Raw genomic sequence first — 16,306 nt, 5'->3', positions numbered from 1 at the left:
CAGCCACTAACAAAGGTAAAAGTTTATTTCACCACCCAGAATTGTCACTATTATTTCTTTTGGAAAAATAGGGTGATGGGGCCATCAAAACTGCATAAAATGTTCTTTATTTAAATTATTTTCGTGACTTTTCTGATTTACCCCATTGACTTCCAGCAAAGCAGCTCCAGAGTTAGCACCTGTGTGATGTCAGCCTATTATTCGACCTATGATTTCTGATACATAGAATGAGCTGGACATGATTAGCTCACTCCACAGAATATGTTTCTATTTATAGAATAACCTGAGAAATTTTCGTTGGAGTTCCCATTTAAAATTATAGTCATGTGAAATTATACATCCTTGAGATCCACTGTTTAGAAGCAGTCTCTTGGTTGAATGGATTGGAGGATGTGGCAATATGTGAGCATTTTGAAGTGAAGTACTATTAAGTGCTTGTTCAGTTGTTTGAGGTCTCAGACAATGCAGAGCTGTCCTCCTTCGGTATGAGAAAACATATGGAGTAAAAACCCTCCTTGGTCAGGGGTGCGGGTTCTTTGGGGATTGCATCATTTGATTGCAAAGATGACATGTTGAGTGATTTTATGGTGGTTGAGAGCACACTCCCAAAGGAGATGGTTCTTAATGTGAATTGAAGAGAGTAGCTGTGGGGATTCTGAGGCAAGTGTTGGTCAGGAGTTCATCTCCTTTCTGGATGATGCATAGCCTGTCTGGTTCTGCTGATTTCACTCTCATAGGAGCAGAATGCCATATGCAGCATCTTAAATCTCCTAGGGTGCACCAGAGCAGTGTGTGGTTGGCTGGGAAAATGGCCTTTGACATCACTGCATGAGGTTCTGCTTTTGTTGCAATCACTGGAGCGAGGCCTTGACTACAGGACCAAAGGTGTATCCTGCAAGGACAACCTCCAGCAGTTGTCCTTTGTCCTCATTATTTATTTTGTAGAAGGAACAGGGTTGTTCATGTTCCCCTGCGTGTGCAGAGCCCTGATCAAATGCAGTGAGATGAAAGGAAGGACTGGATATCAAGTTGGACTGCTAAAACATCCACTGAAAAAATCATGACCAGTGGGCCAAGTGGGAGAAAAGAAGCATAAAAAAACAATATGAACAGTCTGTTACGGTATGGGTTCAAAAGAGGGACAGACAAGTTTTGCAAGTGGGTTGAGCAAAATACCTAATGTAGTTATTTTAATTAAAATAATTTGAAACTTTAAAGAAAAACACAGTGTAGAACATGTAAACAGTCAGTAGTAGGGCTGTCCCAAAGGGTATGTTTTTACCTTCGAAGGTTCGAAGCTTCGTTGGTGCTAATTTGCATAATTTATCAATAATGTCACATTTGCTACTAGTGTATAGATTTGAATGAAAATTCATGCTTTTTATTTTTTTACAGGTAATACATTTAACAACATAAACAACCCCTTGTACTTTAAAATAACTTATTTCGAACAGTTATGTTTATTTTATTTTTTACAAGCACAGGGTTTATAATGATTTTACTTGCATGAAACACGTTAACCTTCCAGTAAAAGCACCTTAGCACTCATAATAAACTGTATGCGCAGTGACGTATGTATGTTAACTTTAATGAGTATTTTATTCAATACTGAAAAAGTGTCAGAAATAGCAAATTGGTGTGAACCCCATGATGAATATACCCCAGTGTTCATTATATTGTTTTATTGTTACAACTACTACGTTTAGTAGTACATACTAAAGACACTGGAATACAGTAACATTAGCATTTGGGTTAACTATAATAAAATGACTCCCTTCTACAGTTCAGTTTGTGCCAACATTATATATTATTATTATTATTATTATACCGAAAATCATCATCATCATCATCATCTCCAGTTTGTACACTGCTTTCAGTTTTATGCAAATTACCCATTAAGCCTTATAAATCATGCATAATAATTTTAACTTACATTGTTTAAATGTAATCTGGTCCAATGCCTGCTGACACAACAGTGGCAATTGAGGGGTTTTTATGACGGTTTTGAAATAAGTTATATCCAGCAATTTTATTTAAATAATGGGCAGTATACAAATCAAATGTTTTAATTTAGATAGTGGGCCATCTGAAGTGTGGTTTAGTATTGTAACGCTTGCGGGGGTTTCCAAGGAGTAGATCCAACTTATCATTGTTTTATTTATTATTACTGCAGCACACACAAGTCTCAGTGACTGAACACACTCTCACACTGACATGTTCTTCCGCCTCCCTTCACCTTTTATGCCCTCTCTCTACACTCCTCCCCACTGTGGCACACTACAGTATTCAAACGAGAACAAAAATCAATGTGATTGACACATGATAAACCTTCGACGGTTTGTAAAAATCTGGTGACCGAAATCTTTAAAAGATGCGTGCTCAAAGAAAGCCAAACTTCTCTCTGATTATGAGCTTGTTAGCATTGTTCAGAAGAACTATTTTGATGTGGGAAGTAACTTTCTGTCAAGAAAGGCAGCTACACTATTTGAGGAATGCATTACACTCAAAGAGTAGACTGATTTTAAAGAAGAGGTAAATAAGGCAAGGTGCATGATTTATGTGAACGCTTCACACTTGTTGTGGATTCGAGTGTAAATAGGATTAAATAGGCAGAGAACTCTCCAATAAAGTGTGCTCTGCCTATTAAATTAAATTTTAAAAAATGACTTTGTAGCCCAAAATGAAAATTAACTTCCAAAGCAAAACAGCTGTAGCAATATTTAACTTCTCTACCAAGTATTACAACTGCTTCTGTTTATTTTCTTAATACAGTACAGTTATACTCATCTTTGATTCCAATCACTTCAATAGCTCTCTATAGACAGCTAAATCTCTATAGGGTTTTGAGCTAGCATGTGAAAACTCCCCTCAATTAAGAAATATAGACAGATACAAATGTGATGTAAAGTCCTGCCCATGAGTCCATGTAAAGGGAATTCTAGCAATGGAGTCAGTGGAGCTTAAGCTAAACCCACGTACTGTATATGAATGAGGTACAATCTTCTACAATCGAAAATGGTAAATTGGCTAAATAACTATATAAAACTATATGAATAAATATATATTATAAATTCTATAATAGAAATTTAAGATAATGTTATATTGATTTTGTGTTCACTTATGAGTTAATCTTTATTCATGTATGTATACTTACATATGTTTAACATTACTTTCTGTTTTAAGGTGAAAAACTAATAAAAAATATATGTAGAAAAAATAATAATTGTATAGAATATAATTTAATGCAAACATTGATAATTAGACCATTAATTAGACTGTTCTAATATTGAAAACTAAGTACCAAAAGCTGTTCAATATATACTTATCTTTATATATAACAGAACAAAGAAATAGACACAGCTTTACACGGGCATTTTATCCTTGTGTAACATTTTATTTTATTTATTTTATACGTGTACTTATACATGTACTTCTAGCCACATGACACATGATTTGTTGAGAAAGTATAAACTAATTTGTGTAATTTCTATTTTTTTGGGGGGGTTCTTTTCTGGACTTATCTGTCTACATGTATTTAACTGTGTTAAATGGAGGTGTTAATATAATACATGTGGGTTAACAAAACTTGTGATGGGCTGCTGTATTTGACCTTTTGGAAGCCCATTGGTCCACCCCTGCTGCGACTAGTGCATATTTTTTTGGCAATGCATCTTTCCAAATCCTTAGGCAGGGACTGACGCTTATTAATGTTTTATCCAGGTGAAAGGGATGTTACACTGGTCATTTGTCAAACACAATCTTTAGCCTAGGTGGGTATATTTGCTTCCAAATTGCTCTCCTACCCACAATGCCTCTAACGTCTTTCCTGGAGACGTAGTTCAGCAAAGGACATGTACCTGCAGGAACACCCTTTTTCGTCTTTCCCACTGAAAGCACATAATATTCTTCCCTACGCACTCCCTGTCAGAATGCACATAGCTACTAAAGGGTGCATAACCCCTCCACCTCTTGTGTAAATCCACTTTATATGAGTGTAAACCAAATCAGAATAGACCTCTTAGTCAGTACTGATTAGTGTTTCCAAATCCAGGTGAAAATTCCATCCCTGGGCATTCAGTGTTTAACATTCACAAACCCTGGGTCCCCAGGGCACCCGGGCTTTATACCTAATTGTATGATATAAATAATAATAAAAAAAAAACACTAAGCTAACTCTAAGCTTTTCCAATGTCTCTCTCTCTCACACACACAGATACCACTATACCATGCTTTCTATTGGGATGTATCTTCTTTTATAACATGTATTCCTATGGAGAAATGGGTTTCATGGTCTTTTTCAGGAACACATCTACCGTGTTAAGTGAGACATCCCTGTATTGATCATTTAACTAATAATTTAAACAAATGAATAACACTTTAAGAGGTTGCTGTTGCACTGTGCATGTAAGTATGATTTGATTTAAAAATAATAATCTGTCCGCCTATGTCAAACCTTGGCTGTCGGGGCTTAAAAATCATATGGGTTCCCTGGGTTTTTGGGTCGCCAGGCTGGAAACGTTAGCACTCTAAAATTCGATTTTCTGTTTCTAAATGTCCTTTTCCTGTTTTTGTTAGGAACCTTCTGGATATGGATACATTCTCCAAATCTGATCCTGGTATGTCATGCATGTTTTGTGTAATAGATTATAGGTCTTAGAAAAAGCTAGCTTTATGTATCAAAGTACACTTGATTAATATGGTTGCTAAAATGTCATATGTATATATGTGTTTCAGTTCATTATTATATGGGTTTGCACAGGTCATTTGCTGTTCATATTAAGATCTCCTTAGATTTCTGGAAATATACATATTAGCCATAACAATTTCATGGAATTGTCCTCAATCTATTACAAAGTTATTTTGAATCTTTATATTTTTATGTATTTTTTAAGTATTGCATTTAGCAATTCAGGGTACAATAGAGAGGAAAAGCTATTTATAACCTTATTGTTACTCAAAACTGAGAGGTCAGATAAACCTAGGGTTGTGGGCTGGCAACAGAAACTGTAGAGATCAGGCAAAAGGCGGTATCAAGGAAACAGGCAGGAGGTCATTCGATTTAAGTGAAAAAGACAGAGTGGGTATTCCTAGAGACAATGGTCAAAATAGGAAAGACAAGGGTCAATAACAAGGAAGCTAAACACAGGTCTGGAACGCTCAGTAAAGTTGCTGGAATGGCAAACGAATCGGGTGGTTGGAACAAAGGGGAATAAATACTAGAGTTGATGAGCAGGAGAATATGAGACAGGTGTGATGGTGATTCAGTTAAGCAGGGACAATAGAATAATCGGGTATATGTAGACGGAGATCAGATGATACTGTGGGAATACTGACCTCTGGTGGTGAACTTGGGGATGGTTAGGTTGTAGATGTTACACTTGTACCTACGACCTTGCGTTTTATGCAACCTGCTTCCTTAAACTGAATTTCAGTCCTCTCAGTGCAAGGTGGTCATGTAGTCTACTTAATTAAACCACTTATTGGTCATTCTATTAAGGTACATTGGTGCATTGATTAAGCAGCAGCAGCTACAGACATTTATTTTAAGGGACATCCCTTTATTACTAATAAGAAACTTAAGAAAGTTTACAAAAGAGAGGAGACCATTCGTCCCATCGAGCATGATAGGTGTCCATTAGAGCCCAAGCAATTACAGGTCCAATATCGATAATTGGGAAGCTAAATTTCTGTGGAGTCGGAAGCTTCCAGCGGGAAAAACTATGTTAAAAAATAATGGTAAATAATTATAATAACGACTGTTAAACTAAATAAACATATTTATTTATTGTGTGAAGTCTGATGAAGGATTTTATTGAAATTTGAAAAAAATATTTAGACACAATTTTGAGAAAATGTATCTATGCATTATCAGATATTTCTGTAAAAGGCATATATCAGCTGATAATATTGGTGCTCCTATGTATCTGTTGGGCCCTAGTGTCCATTAATAACTAAGTGATCCAAGGATCCTATCCAGTCTATTTTTGAATGTTCCCAAATTGTTGGCTTCAACCACCTCGCTGGGGAGTTTGTTCCAGATTATGACAACTCTGTGTGAAGAAGTGTCTTGAATGCCTTTTAAGCCCTATTCATGTGGTTAATGCCTTTCATGATTTTGAAGACTTGAATCATGTAGTCTTTGTTCCAGGGTGAAAAGGTTCAGTTCCTCAGTCTCTCAGTAGGACATTCCCTTCAGACCTGGAATAAGTCTGGTTGCTCTCCTCTGAACTGCCTCTAGAGCAGCGATATCTTTCTTGAAGTGTGGAGCCCAGAACTGTCCACAGTATCCAGATGAGCTCTAACTAGTGCATTGTACAGTCTTAACATTACTTTATTATGTATGTATGTATGTATGTATGTATGTATGTATGTATGTATTTATTTATTTTTGTTTGTTTATTTGTTGGCAGACGCCCTTATCCAGGGCGACTTACAAGATATAAGCACAATACAAAGTGCAAAAATACAGTTCAGTACAAGGCATAAAACATTACAAATTCAAATTTACAAAATACAATGCAATTCAAAGCATAATACATTTTACAAATTCCAATTTATACAAGTGAATACAATAAAAGAGGTCTTACATCCTGGATTGTAAAAGCTGAGTGCAGACAAGATGTTAGGTCACAGTCAAGGGCCAAGGGAAAGGGAGCATAGGGGAAATCAAAATAACAATACGAGTACTAGTAACGCAAGGCAAGTAGTATGATAAAACATTGTAAAGTGCTATCTTACAGGAGAGTAAAGGACTAATATTACAGTACTGTCTGAAAAGATGTGTTTTGAGTAAGTGCTGGAAGGAGGTCAAGGACTCTGCTGTTTTGACTTCAGTGGGAAGGTCATTCCACCACTTAGGTGCCAGGGATGAGAAGGAGCGGCTCTGGAGGAAGGGGAGTGGAGAGGAGGCAGAGTTAGTCTTCTGAGAGTCACAGGCCCTAGTACTGATCCCTGTGGAACTCCACTAACAACCTCACTCCAGTTAGAAGCAACTCCTCTTATTGACACCCTCTGTTTCCTATACATCAACCAGTTCATAACCCACCTACTTACATTACCCTGAATGCCTACAGCTTCCAAATTGACAGCTTCCAGTCTTTGGTGTGGAACCTTATTAAAAGCTTTCTGAAAATCTAAGTATATCATATCATATGCTTTCACATGATTTACAGCTGCAGGTTAAAAAAATAGTAAAATATGATCTGCCTCATCTAAACCCATGTTGACTATCTCCAAGAATATGGTTTTCATTAAGATGCTCCTCTATTTCCTGTCTAATATCTTTTTCCAAAATTGTACAAGTATTACAGGTGAGACTGACTGCTCTGTAATTTTGTCCCCTTTCTTGTGGATAGGTATGACATGTTCCAAGTGTCAACTGGAATATTTTAGTTGGTGGCCTATAAATAATTTCCCTCATTTCTTTAAGTACTGTTGGAAATATACCATATGGCCCAGGTAATTTGTTTGTTTTTAATTCTACTAGTCCCTTTAGTACCTCCTCTTAATTTATCCTGATATCTTTGAGAGTTTGACTGGGCTGATTGTTAACATGCGGATGTTATCTGTTTTCTCTTTTGTAAAAACCTCTGTAAAATATTTATTCATAACATTTGACAGATCTTGTACGTTTTCTAAGATACTTAAATTTTTAGCTATTAGCTGTTTCACTTCCTTTTAGCAGTTTCACTTTCACTTTAATACATTGCATTATTATGTCTTAGAATGTGTAAATAAATAATTCAAATCTTCCAGTTTATTGCTTGGAACAAATAATAAGAGTACAAATAAAATCAGCACTAAGTCCATGAGCAATTTATATAAAATAATATATTTTCATAGCATCACTGCTGTAACATTAATCATCAAACAGGGTTGTTTGCAAGAAGCATATTAAGTGTAACTTACACTTTAATGAAAGAATATCCCAGGCATTACATTTTTATATTACATTTTAAGCAACATCAGTTGGTTAACCCTGCGTTCTTGTCAAAAAATGATGTTCTGTAAAATCTTGGCCATGAAAAGTAACACTTCTTTCAGAATCTCCACAATTCGTAACAACTGACAAATACAAACATCAAATGCCTTGATCATTTAACTGGCATAATCAGAGACGAGTCCAGTCACACTATTATTATTCATTTAATTTATTTAATGCGTTTCATATTTCACATCACCCTATATCACCGTTGAGTAATTCACAGAGTGCAGATTAAGGGCATTGACTTATTATTCTTTCAGTTGAAGGTTAGGGAGAACAAACAAAATGTGCATAACATACTTATCTTTTGCATCTGTAGACTTATCAGTAACTACAAGTACACTGTCCGACATCTTTCCAGTTGTAGAATTTTAATAGTATGCTAATCAGCAATGTGGGGTAGATATGCAGTTTTGCTAATTAAACAATTTTGGAAGCTCCAGGGCCATTTACAATTTTTGATGGAAGGAATTGTACTTGAAACCTTAGAAATCTAAGAGTTTTGTTTATTCTCTGCAAATTAGTTAATTTAGTCTTACCCTGCAAATTACTGAAATCTGAAGTTTGTGTTCAGCTCCTCCAGTTGCCACTAAGACCCACAGGAAGTTATTCTCGCTGTAGGGTTCTGCTACACAATCAAAATGGTATACCAGTTTGTTCACTTCTATCAGTCTGTCAGCTCCAAAGAAGATATGCTTCGACTTCTGAGTCCATAGTGTACTTTTGTTTAATTTCCATTAGTGTCCTCTGGTCCTGGTGTTGCTGTTGAATCAGAAATTGTTACAGTATAAATTTGACAGACCCTTTCAGGGTTTTGAATGCCTTTAATTTGATTGTTCCAGTCTTCTTTTTCACATTTTTTTCTTTTTTCTTTTTTGCTCACAGGCTTGAATAAATGATTTTTCTTTTTGCCAATACATGAAAAAGATCAGGAAATTCTACAGTTGATCTTTTGGAATTCAAAAAACATTATATGAACATTCATGGTACTTAAGTAGGTAAAAATGATTTAATACATACATTATTTGCATTTTATTACAATTTACAATCGAATTGGATGCCATGTGTCTTGTTTGCTTCATTCATGACGTCAGAATTCTTGAAGTGGGAGAAATCGGGGGCTATCTCCAAAGTCCGAGTTCACGAGTAGTATTTACTACCTGGAAGCTGACGTGAATGTTTTTTTTTCTAGTTGGGAGCATGCATTTATTGTGAAAGGTCTCCAATTCTCTTTCATGTTTATTCTGGTAGCTTTACCATTCATTTTCATTATAAAAGTCATGAAAACAAAATTGTATGTGTAGCAGTACAATAAAGGCTACACAAATTGGATGGGACCTGTAATCATTTAGATGTTTGTTTAGACAATGCAATTGCCCTTTTTGAGCTGGCACAGAAATGAAAAAATCCTCCAAATAATAAATCATGTAGACTGCAAGATGTAGTAAGCTTATTACATTCTCTGTTTGATCCAGTGTAAAATATATGCCTTTTTGCCAACTCTTCTTAATACATACATAGTATGTAGTTGAAAGTATTCACACCCTTCACGTTAAACAATGCTATTCAGTAATGCTTGTAGTTTAATAATTATTAATTAAGCTATACTTACTTATCAGTTACTATATATCTGTTCAGAATTTATTGAACACTGATTCAGCCAACAGAAAACTAAATATTTCAATTGATCAGATTGAGATTTTGACTGACATTCCATAGAATTCAACCGAGGAGCTATCAATTGTTTACAGATCTTTTTTTATATCTATCTCTCTATACATATGTTTCTCTATCTATCTATACAAATGCTGTTCAGTGATCAGGAATCTTTACAATTAAAACAATTGGTGATTTTGCAACTTTACATTTTTACTGGAGTAAAATATAAAAAAAGCTTTTAGAATTCCCCAGTAAATGTTTGAAGGCAGCTTTTGATAGAGTGCATGAAAGATGTGTTCTGAAACTTAAGTGGGGGAAAAAATAATAAAGGAATTAGTGCATCCCAATGTGCTGAATTAAAAACAAGACCATAACTCTCATCGGAATGATAGTCTCCAGCTACAAAGCAGATATTTAAAAGCAGATTAAAACATATTCATTTTCAGAATTTAGGTATAACCAACAAAACTGCTTTTTGGTATGTTGAAGAACAAGTTTTGTTCTAGACATTGTATAGAGTAACCCAGTTACTCTAGCGGTAAACCTATATAATCCATATTTTGTTTTTTTAAGTGTATCATGCCTAAGGGAGCCGTATTTACATTTATTACTATGGATTTCTGTTACTGTACTGCAATTTATATAATATTACCTAGCATTTTGTTTGAGTGTGGTTGCACTGCCCTAACTCAAAGACGCTGGGTTTGGTTATCTGAAATGAAGAAACTGTTCCCAGAGGGATTATGGGACATTACCTTTCACATGAAGCACTGAAAAGCCTTATAGCAAAGCTGCCGATAGGCCTCTTTTGCCCAGCTGTATAGGCCAACAGAGTGACCTCAAAAGTTGGGGAACTGTTTCTTCATATCAGATTACCTAGGTTGCATCCACAACCCAACATTCTTTCAATTTCGAAATAGTTCCCCAAGAAATTGTGATACTGTGTACTCAGGGAGGTCAGACTGGCAGAGACACTTGCAAGACAACTCAATGAAACAGTGGAAATCCATCCCCAAGAAATCATAGCAAGCATCAGACATAAATCAGATGGAGAAACTTAAACCTGCTCTGGCGGCCTTAACAGAAGTCATAACAGGCAATGTAAGGAATGGAACAGCATATCCAGCAAGTAGAAATACATGAATGTGTGAGGCATAGACCAGCTGGCCACAGCACAGACTTCAGATAGTGGAGCGCCTTTGAATAGCACCCAACCACAACACATCCACACCCACACCCGAAGAGCTCCCCCGCCATTCTACACCTTGCCCCAACTGTCGGTGGAGGTTTGATGGTGAGCACTTCCTGGCAACAGATAAGCAGGGTGTCTCCACCACTGGAGAGCCTTCCAGGGCCCTGATGTCAGGAGTACACGTCAATGATGATCACAACGTGGATACAATGCCAGTGCATTGAACCAAGCCTGAAGTGGCCTGTGATGTAGCAGGCCCAGTGTCAAGGCTTGGGAGGCCGCTGCCAACAACACCAGCAGCCTCTGACACACCACTACAGCAACTCTGTCCCCCAGGTTGAACTGGGAGAGACAGGACTGAATTGCAGCAACCCAATCCAGCCATGAGGGACACTGTCATGGACAAGGAGTCCAGCTGGTGACTTGGCTCATCAAGCTATGCCTTAGCATCTTGGACAGAGGTACCTTACAGAAGGTCAAGGAAGGACACCACTTTGAAATCCTGGGAAGTGTTGAAACGTTACATAACCCAAAGCAAACCTTCCTTTGGTTTTAGACCGATGTAGGATTTGGTTTATAAAAGGTTTTAAAAATACTTTTCTTCATCACTCCTACCAAAATAAAAATTAATACTTAATAAATAACTAACAAACGGTGGTTCATTTTTTTAATTAATAAGCTTAATTGTGATTTGGTACGATACTAAGTATCTTAGTATCTACTATTATTTCCTTAATATTACAAGACCTCTTCAAAAGCATACTTCCAAAACAAATAGTTTGGATGTAGAGTGTGATCTCATTCAATTACTCTAATAATTCTATGATATGTAGCTTAATACAATTTTATAGTTTTAACCTTGCTGTGTGAGTGAGCCAGATCTAGATATGTATGCAAAATATTTAAAATGATCAATGCTATTAATTTATGTATTTTCATCCATTATCTTAAAGTTGGACCGTTAGCATCGGCATCATATCACCATATAAAAGCATTAATTCTTCTCCTTCTGCTGCTGCTTTGATTTAGCAGACCGCTTTATCCACAGTGACTTACATGCTTTGTCATACTGACATGCAATATTTTACATACAACATTCATTCAGTATAAAAACACATTAAGCGACACATTGAGATATTAAAAACATACACTCACCTAAAGGATTATTAGGAACACCTGTTCAATTTCTCATTAATGCAATTATCTAACCAACCAATCACATGGCAGTTGCTTCAATGCATTTAGGGGTGTGGTCCTGGTCAAGACAATCTCCTGAACTCCAAACTGAATGTCTGAATGGGAAAGAAAGGTGATTTAAGCAATTTTGAGCGCGGCATGGTTGTTGGTGCCAGACGGGCCGGTCTGAGTATTTCACAATCTGCTCAGTTACTGGGATTTTCACGCACAACCATTTCTAGGGTTTACAAAGAATGGTGTGAAAAGGGAAAAACATCCAGTATGCGGCAGTCCTGTGGGCGAAAATGCCTTGTTGATGCTAGAGGTCAGAGGAGAATGGGCCGACTGATTCAAGCTGATAGAAGAGCAACTTTGACTGAAATAACCACTCATCAAGCATTTGTGAAGCCACAACACGTACAACCTTGAGGCGGATGGGCTACAACAGCAGAAGACCCCACCGGGTACCACTCATCTCCACTACAAATAGGAAAAAGAGGCTACAATTTGCACAAGCTCACCAAAATTGGACAGTTGAAGACTGGAAAAATGTTGCCTGGTCTGATGAGTCTCGATTTCTGTTGAGACATTCAGATGGTAGAGTCAGAATTTGGCGTAAACAGAATGAGAACATGGATCCATCATGCCTTGTTACCACTGTGCAGGCTGGTGGTGGTGGTGTAATGGTGTGGGGGATGTTTTCTTGGCACACTTTAGGCCCCTTAGTGCCAATTGGGCATCGTTTAAATGCCACGGCCTACCTGAGCATTGTTTCTGACCATGTCCATCCCTTTATGACCACCATGTACCCATCCTCTGATGGCTACTTCCAGCAGGATAATGCACCATGTCACAAAGGTCAAATCATTTCAAATTGGTTTCTTGAACATGACAATGAGTTCACTGTACTAAACTGGCCCCCACAGTCACCAGATCTCAACCCAATAGAGCATCTTTGGGATGTGGTGGAACGGGAGCTTCGTGCCCTGGATGTGCATCCCACAAATCTCCATCAACTGCAAGATGCTATCCTATCAATATGGGCCAACATTTCTAAAGAATGCTTTCAGCACCTTGTTGAATCAATGCCACGTAGAATTAAGGCAGTTCTGAAGGCGAAAGGGGGTCAAACACAGTATTAGTATGGTGTTCCTAATAATCCTTTAGGTGAGTGTATATACACACATATACACACACACACACACACACACACACACACACACACACACACACACACACACACAGACGGGTGAGAAATTAAAGGAAAATCTTGAATAAATGAATGGAGGAACATAACGAATGCAGATGCCTCCAAACAGGTGTACTGCGTGATACAATTAAGCAATTAACATTGTATTGTGGCATGTATAAAAATGCTGAGCAGGCCCAGCTAACCTCAATTTTGGATCAAGATGCCAAGAAGAAAGGATCTAACAGACTTTGAAAGAGGGGTCATTATTGGGGCACAAGTGGCAGGAACTTCAGTCACAAAGACTGCTCAACTTGCTAGTGTTTCAATAGGAACAGTGATTAAATCTGAATTTAGATCTATGGGAAAGACATCAGTAAACAGGGTTTGAAATTGTGGTCGAAAGTGCACATTTGATGACCGTGATGCTCGTGCATTACTGTGATATGTAAGGAAAAACAGAAGAGCAACTCTTTCCCAGGAGACTGACAATGTCAATGCAGGACATGATCAGACTGTGTCAGCAAGAAAAGTCAGTTTGAGGAGTATGAAAATTATGTGAATCATATGCTATGGCCTTCGCAGTTACCAGATCTAAACCTAATTGAACACCTATGGGAGATTTTGGCTCTCCAACACTATCATCAAAACACCAAATGAGGGAATATCTTTTGGAAGAATGGTGTTCATCCCTCCAGTAGAGTTCCAGAAACTCATAGAATCTGTGCCAAAAGCATTGAAGCTGTTCTGGCAGCTCGTGGTGGCCCAACACCTTACTGAGACACTTTACGTTTGATTTTCCTTTAATTTGTCACCCGTCTGTATATACATATACACATACACATATTAGAGGTCAAACAATACATACACACACATATTATGTATATAAAATATACATTCCCTATCCTAAAGCTGGATTGAAGCTTTTTCTTAGCACTAGGTTACACTGGGACTATGAAGCTTAACACAATAGCTAATGATTTCTAATCAAATGTATCTTATCTTAATCAGTTGCATTATCTTATTATTTGTTACCCTGAAGGCATAGCCAAAGTAAAACAATTGTAGCTGAACAAATAATTATTGACGAAGTACAAATTAAATTGATTTCAAAGTCATTGAGGTGTTGCAAATTAAAACGGTTACATAGTTCCTCCCATTATAATGTTTAGTTAAGGTTTCTTATGGTGCCTATGAACATTGAATACATTGATAATTCAGAATAATGACAACCTCTTTATACCAATGCACTGGCCAAAGCCAAATCTTAATTTCCATAGTTATTGGCTAATTTTCATATTTGATGCTAATATCAAAATATCAACAGCAATGCTTGGCTTTGTATTGATGTGTGGAATTTAAAATTGCATATAATCTTAAATATGATAATCGTTTATTTTTCATTAAGCTACAATGAGTGTAATTTACGTAGTATTATATCTTCTGAAGATGAATGGTAGTGTATTAACTATAACATTGCCTTGCACAAGTAAACACAATTAGACAATCTAAAAGACTGGTTTATTTGTTTTTAGCTGCTGTGCCCTTACCTACACTAAATTGGACTGTAAGTTCTAAAAAAAAAAAAAAAAAAAAAAACATGGTTGCTAACAATGATCCACCTTTATGCTATATCATGTCTTGTTCCTAACCAATGCATCTACATGCATTCCTTTCATTATGCATCTCAAGTTTATTGCTTAGACTTCATTATCGAACTTGTGCACAAACCACATTTTGTCACAGAAAGCTACTATATACACTCACCTAAAGGATTATTAGGAACACCATACTAATACTGTGTTTGACCCCCTTTCGCCTTCAGAACTGCCTTAATTCTACGTGGCATTGATTCAACAAGGTGCTGAAAGCATTCTTTAGAAATGTTGGCCCATATTGATAGGATAGCATCTTGCAGTTGATGGAGATTTGTGGGATGCACATCCAGGGCACGAAGCTCCCGTTCCACCACATCCCAAAGATGCTCTATTGGGTTGAGATCTGGTGACTGTGGGGGCCAGTTTAGTACAGTGAACTCATTGTCATGTTCAAGAAACCAATTTGAAATGATTTGACCTTTGTGACATGGTGCATTATCCTGCTGGAAGTAGCCATCAGAGGATGGGTACATGGTGGTCATAAAGGGATGGACATGGTCAGAAACAATGCTCAGGTAGGCCGTGGCATTTAAACGATGCCCAATTGGCACTAAGGGGCCTAAAGTGTGCCAAGAAAACATCCCCCACACCATTACACCACCACCACCAGCCTGCACAGTGGTAACAAGGCATGATGGATCCATGTTCTCATTCTGTTTACGCCAAATTCTGACTCTACCATCTGAATGTCTCAACAGAAATCGAGACTCATCAGACCAGGCAACATTTTTCCAGTCTTCAACTGTCCAATTTTGGTGAGCTTGTGCAAATTGTAGCCTCTTTTTCCTATTTGTAGTGGAGATGAGTGGTACCCGGTGGGGTCTTCTGCTGTTGTAGCCCATCCGCCTCAAGGTTGTACGTGTTGTGGCTTCACAAATGCTTTGCTGCATACCTCGGTTGTAACGAGTGGTTATTTCAGTCAAAGTTGCTCTTCTATCAGCTTGAATCAGTCGGCCCATTCTCCTCTGACCTCTAGCATCAACAAGGCATTTTCGCCCACAGGACTGCCACATACTGGATGTTTTTCCTTTTTCACACCATTCTTTGTAAACCCTAGAAATGGTTGTGCGTGAAAATCCCAGTAACTGAGCAGATTGTGAAATACTCAGACCGGCCCGTCTGGCACCAACAACCATGCCGCGCTCAAAATTGCTTAAATCACCTTTCTTTCCCATTCAGACATTCAGTTTGGAGTTCAGGAGATTGTCTTTACCAGGACCACACCCCTAAATGCATTGAAGCAACTGCCATGTGATTAGTTGGTTAGATAATTGCATTAATGAGAAATTGAACAGGTGTTCCTAATAATCCTTTAGGTGAGTGTATATATATATACAGTGAGGGAAAAAAGTATTTGATCCCCTGCTGATTTTGTACGTTTGCCCACTGACAAAGAAATGATCAGTCTATAATTTTAATGGTAGGTGTATTTTAACAGTGAGAGACAG

The 16,306-nt window shown here is 37.4% G+C and overlaps 1 protein-coding gene across 1 annotated transcript in view; it reads left to right on the top strand.

The window, feature by feature from the left end:
* The window catches only part of cpne9 (copine family member IX), a 334,194-nt gene that overhangs the window by 27,861 nt on the left and 290,027 nt on the right, over window positions 1-16,306 (top strand). The window contains exon 2 of the mRNA XM_066698379.1: window positions 4,576-4,616. Coding sequence (XP_066554476.1) covers window positions 4,576-4,616 — 41 coding nt within the window. The remainder of the gene's footprint in view (window positions 1-4,575; window positions 4,617-16,306) is intronic.

This window comes from Amia ocellicauda, chromosome 3, assembly GCF_036373705.1.
Source record: "Amia ocellicauda isolate fAmiCal2 chromosome 3, fAmiCal2.hap1, whole genome shotgun sequence".
NCBI lineage: Eukaryota > Metazoa > Chordata > Actinopteri > Amiiformes > Amiidae > Amia > Amia ocellicauda.
Note: the sequence above shows the minus strand (reverse complement) of the source record. Positions and strands in the feature narration are given on the sequence as shown.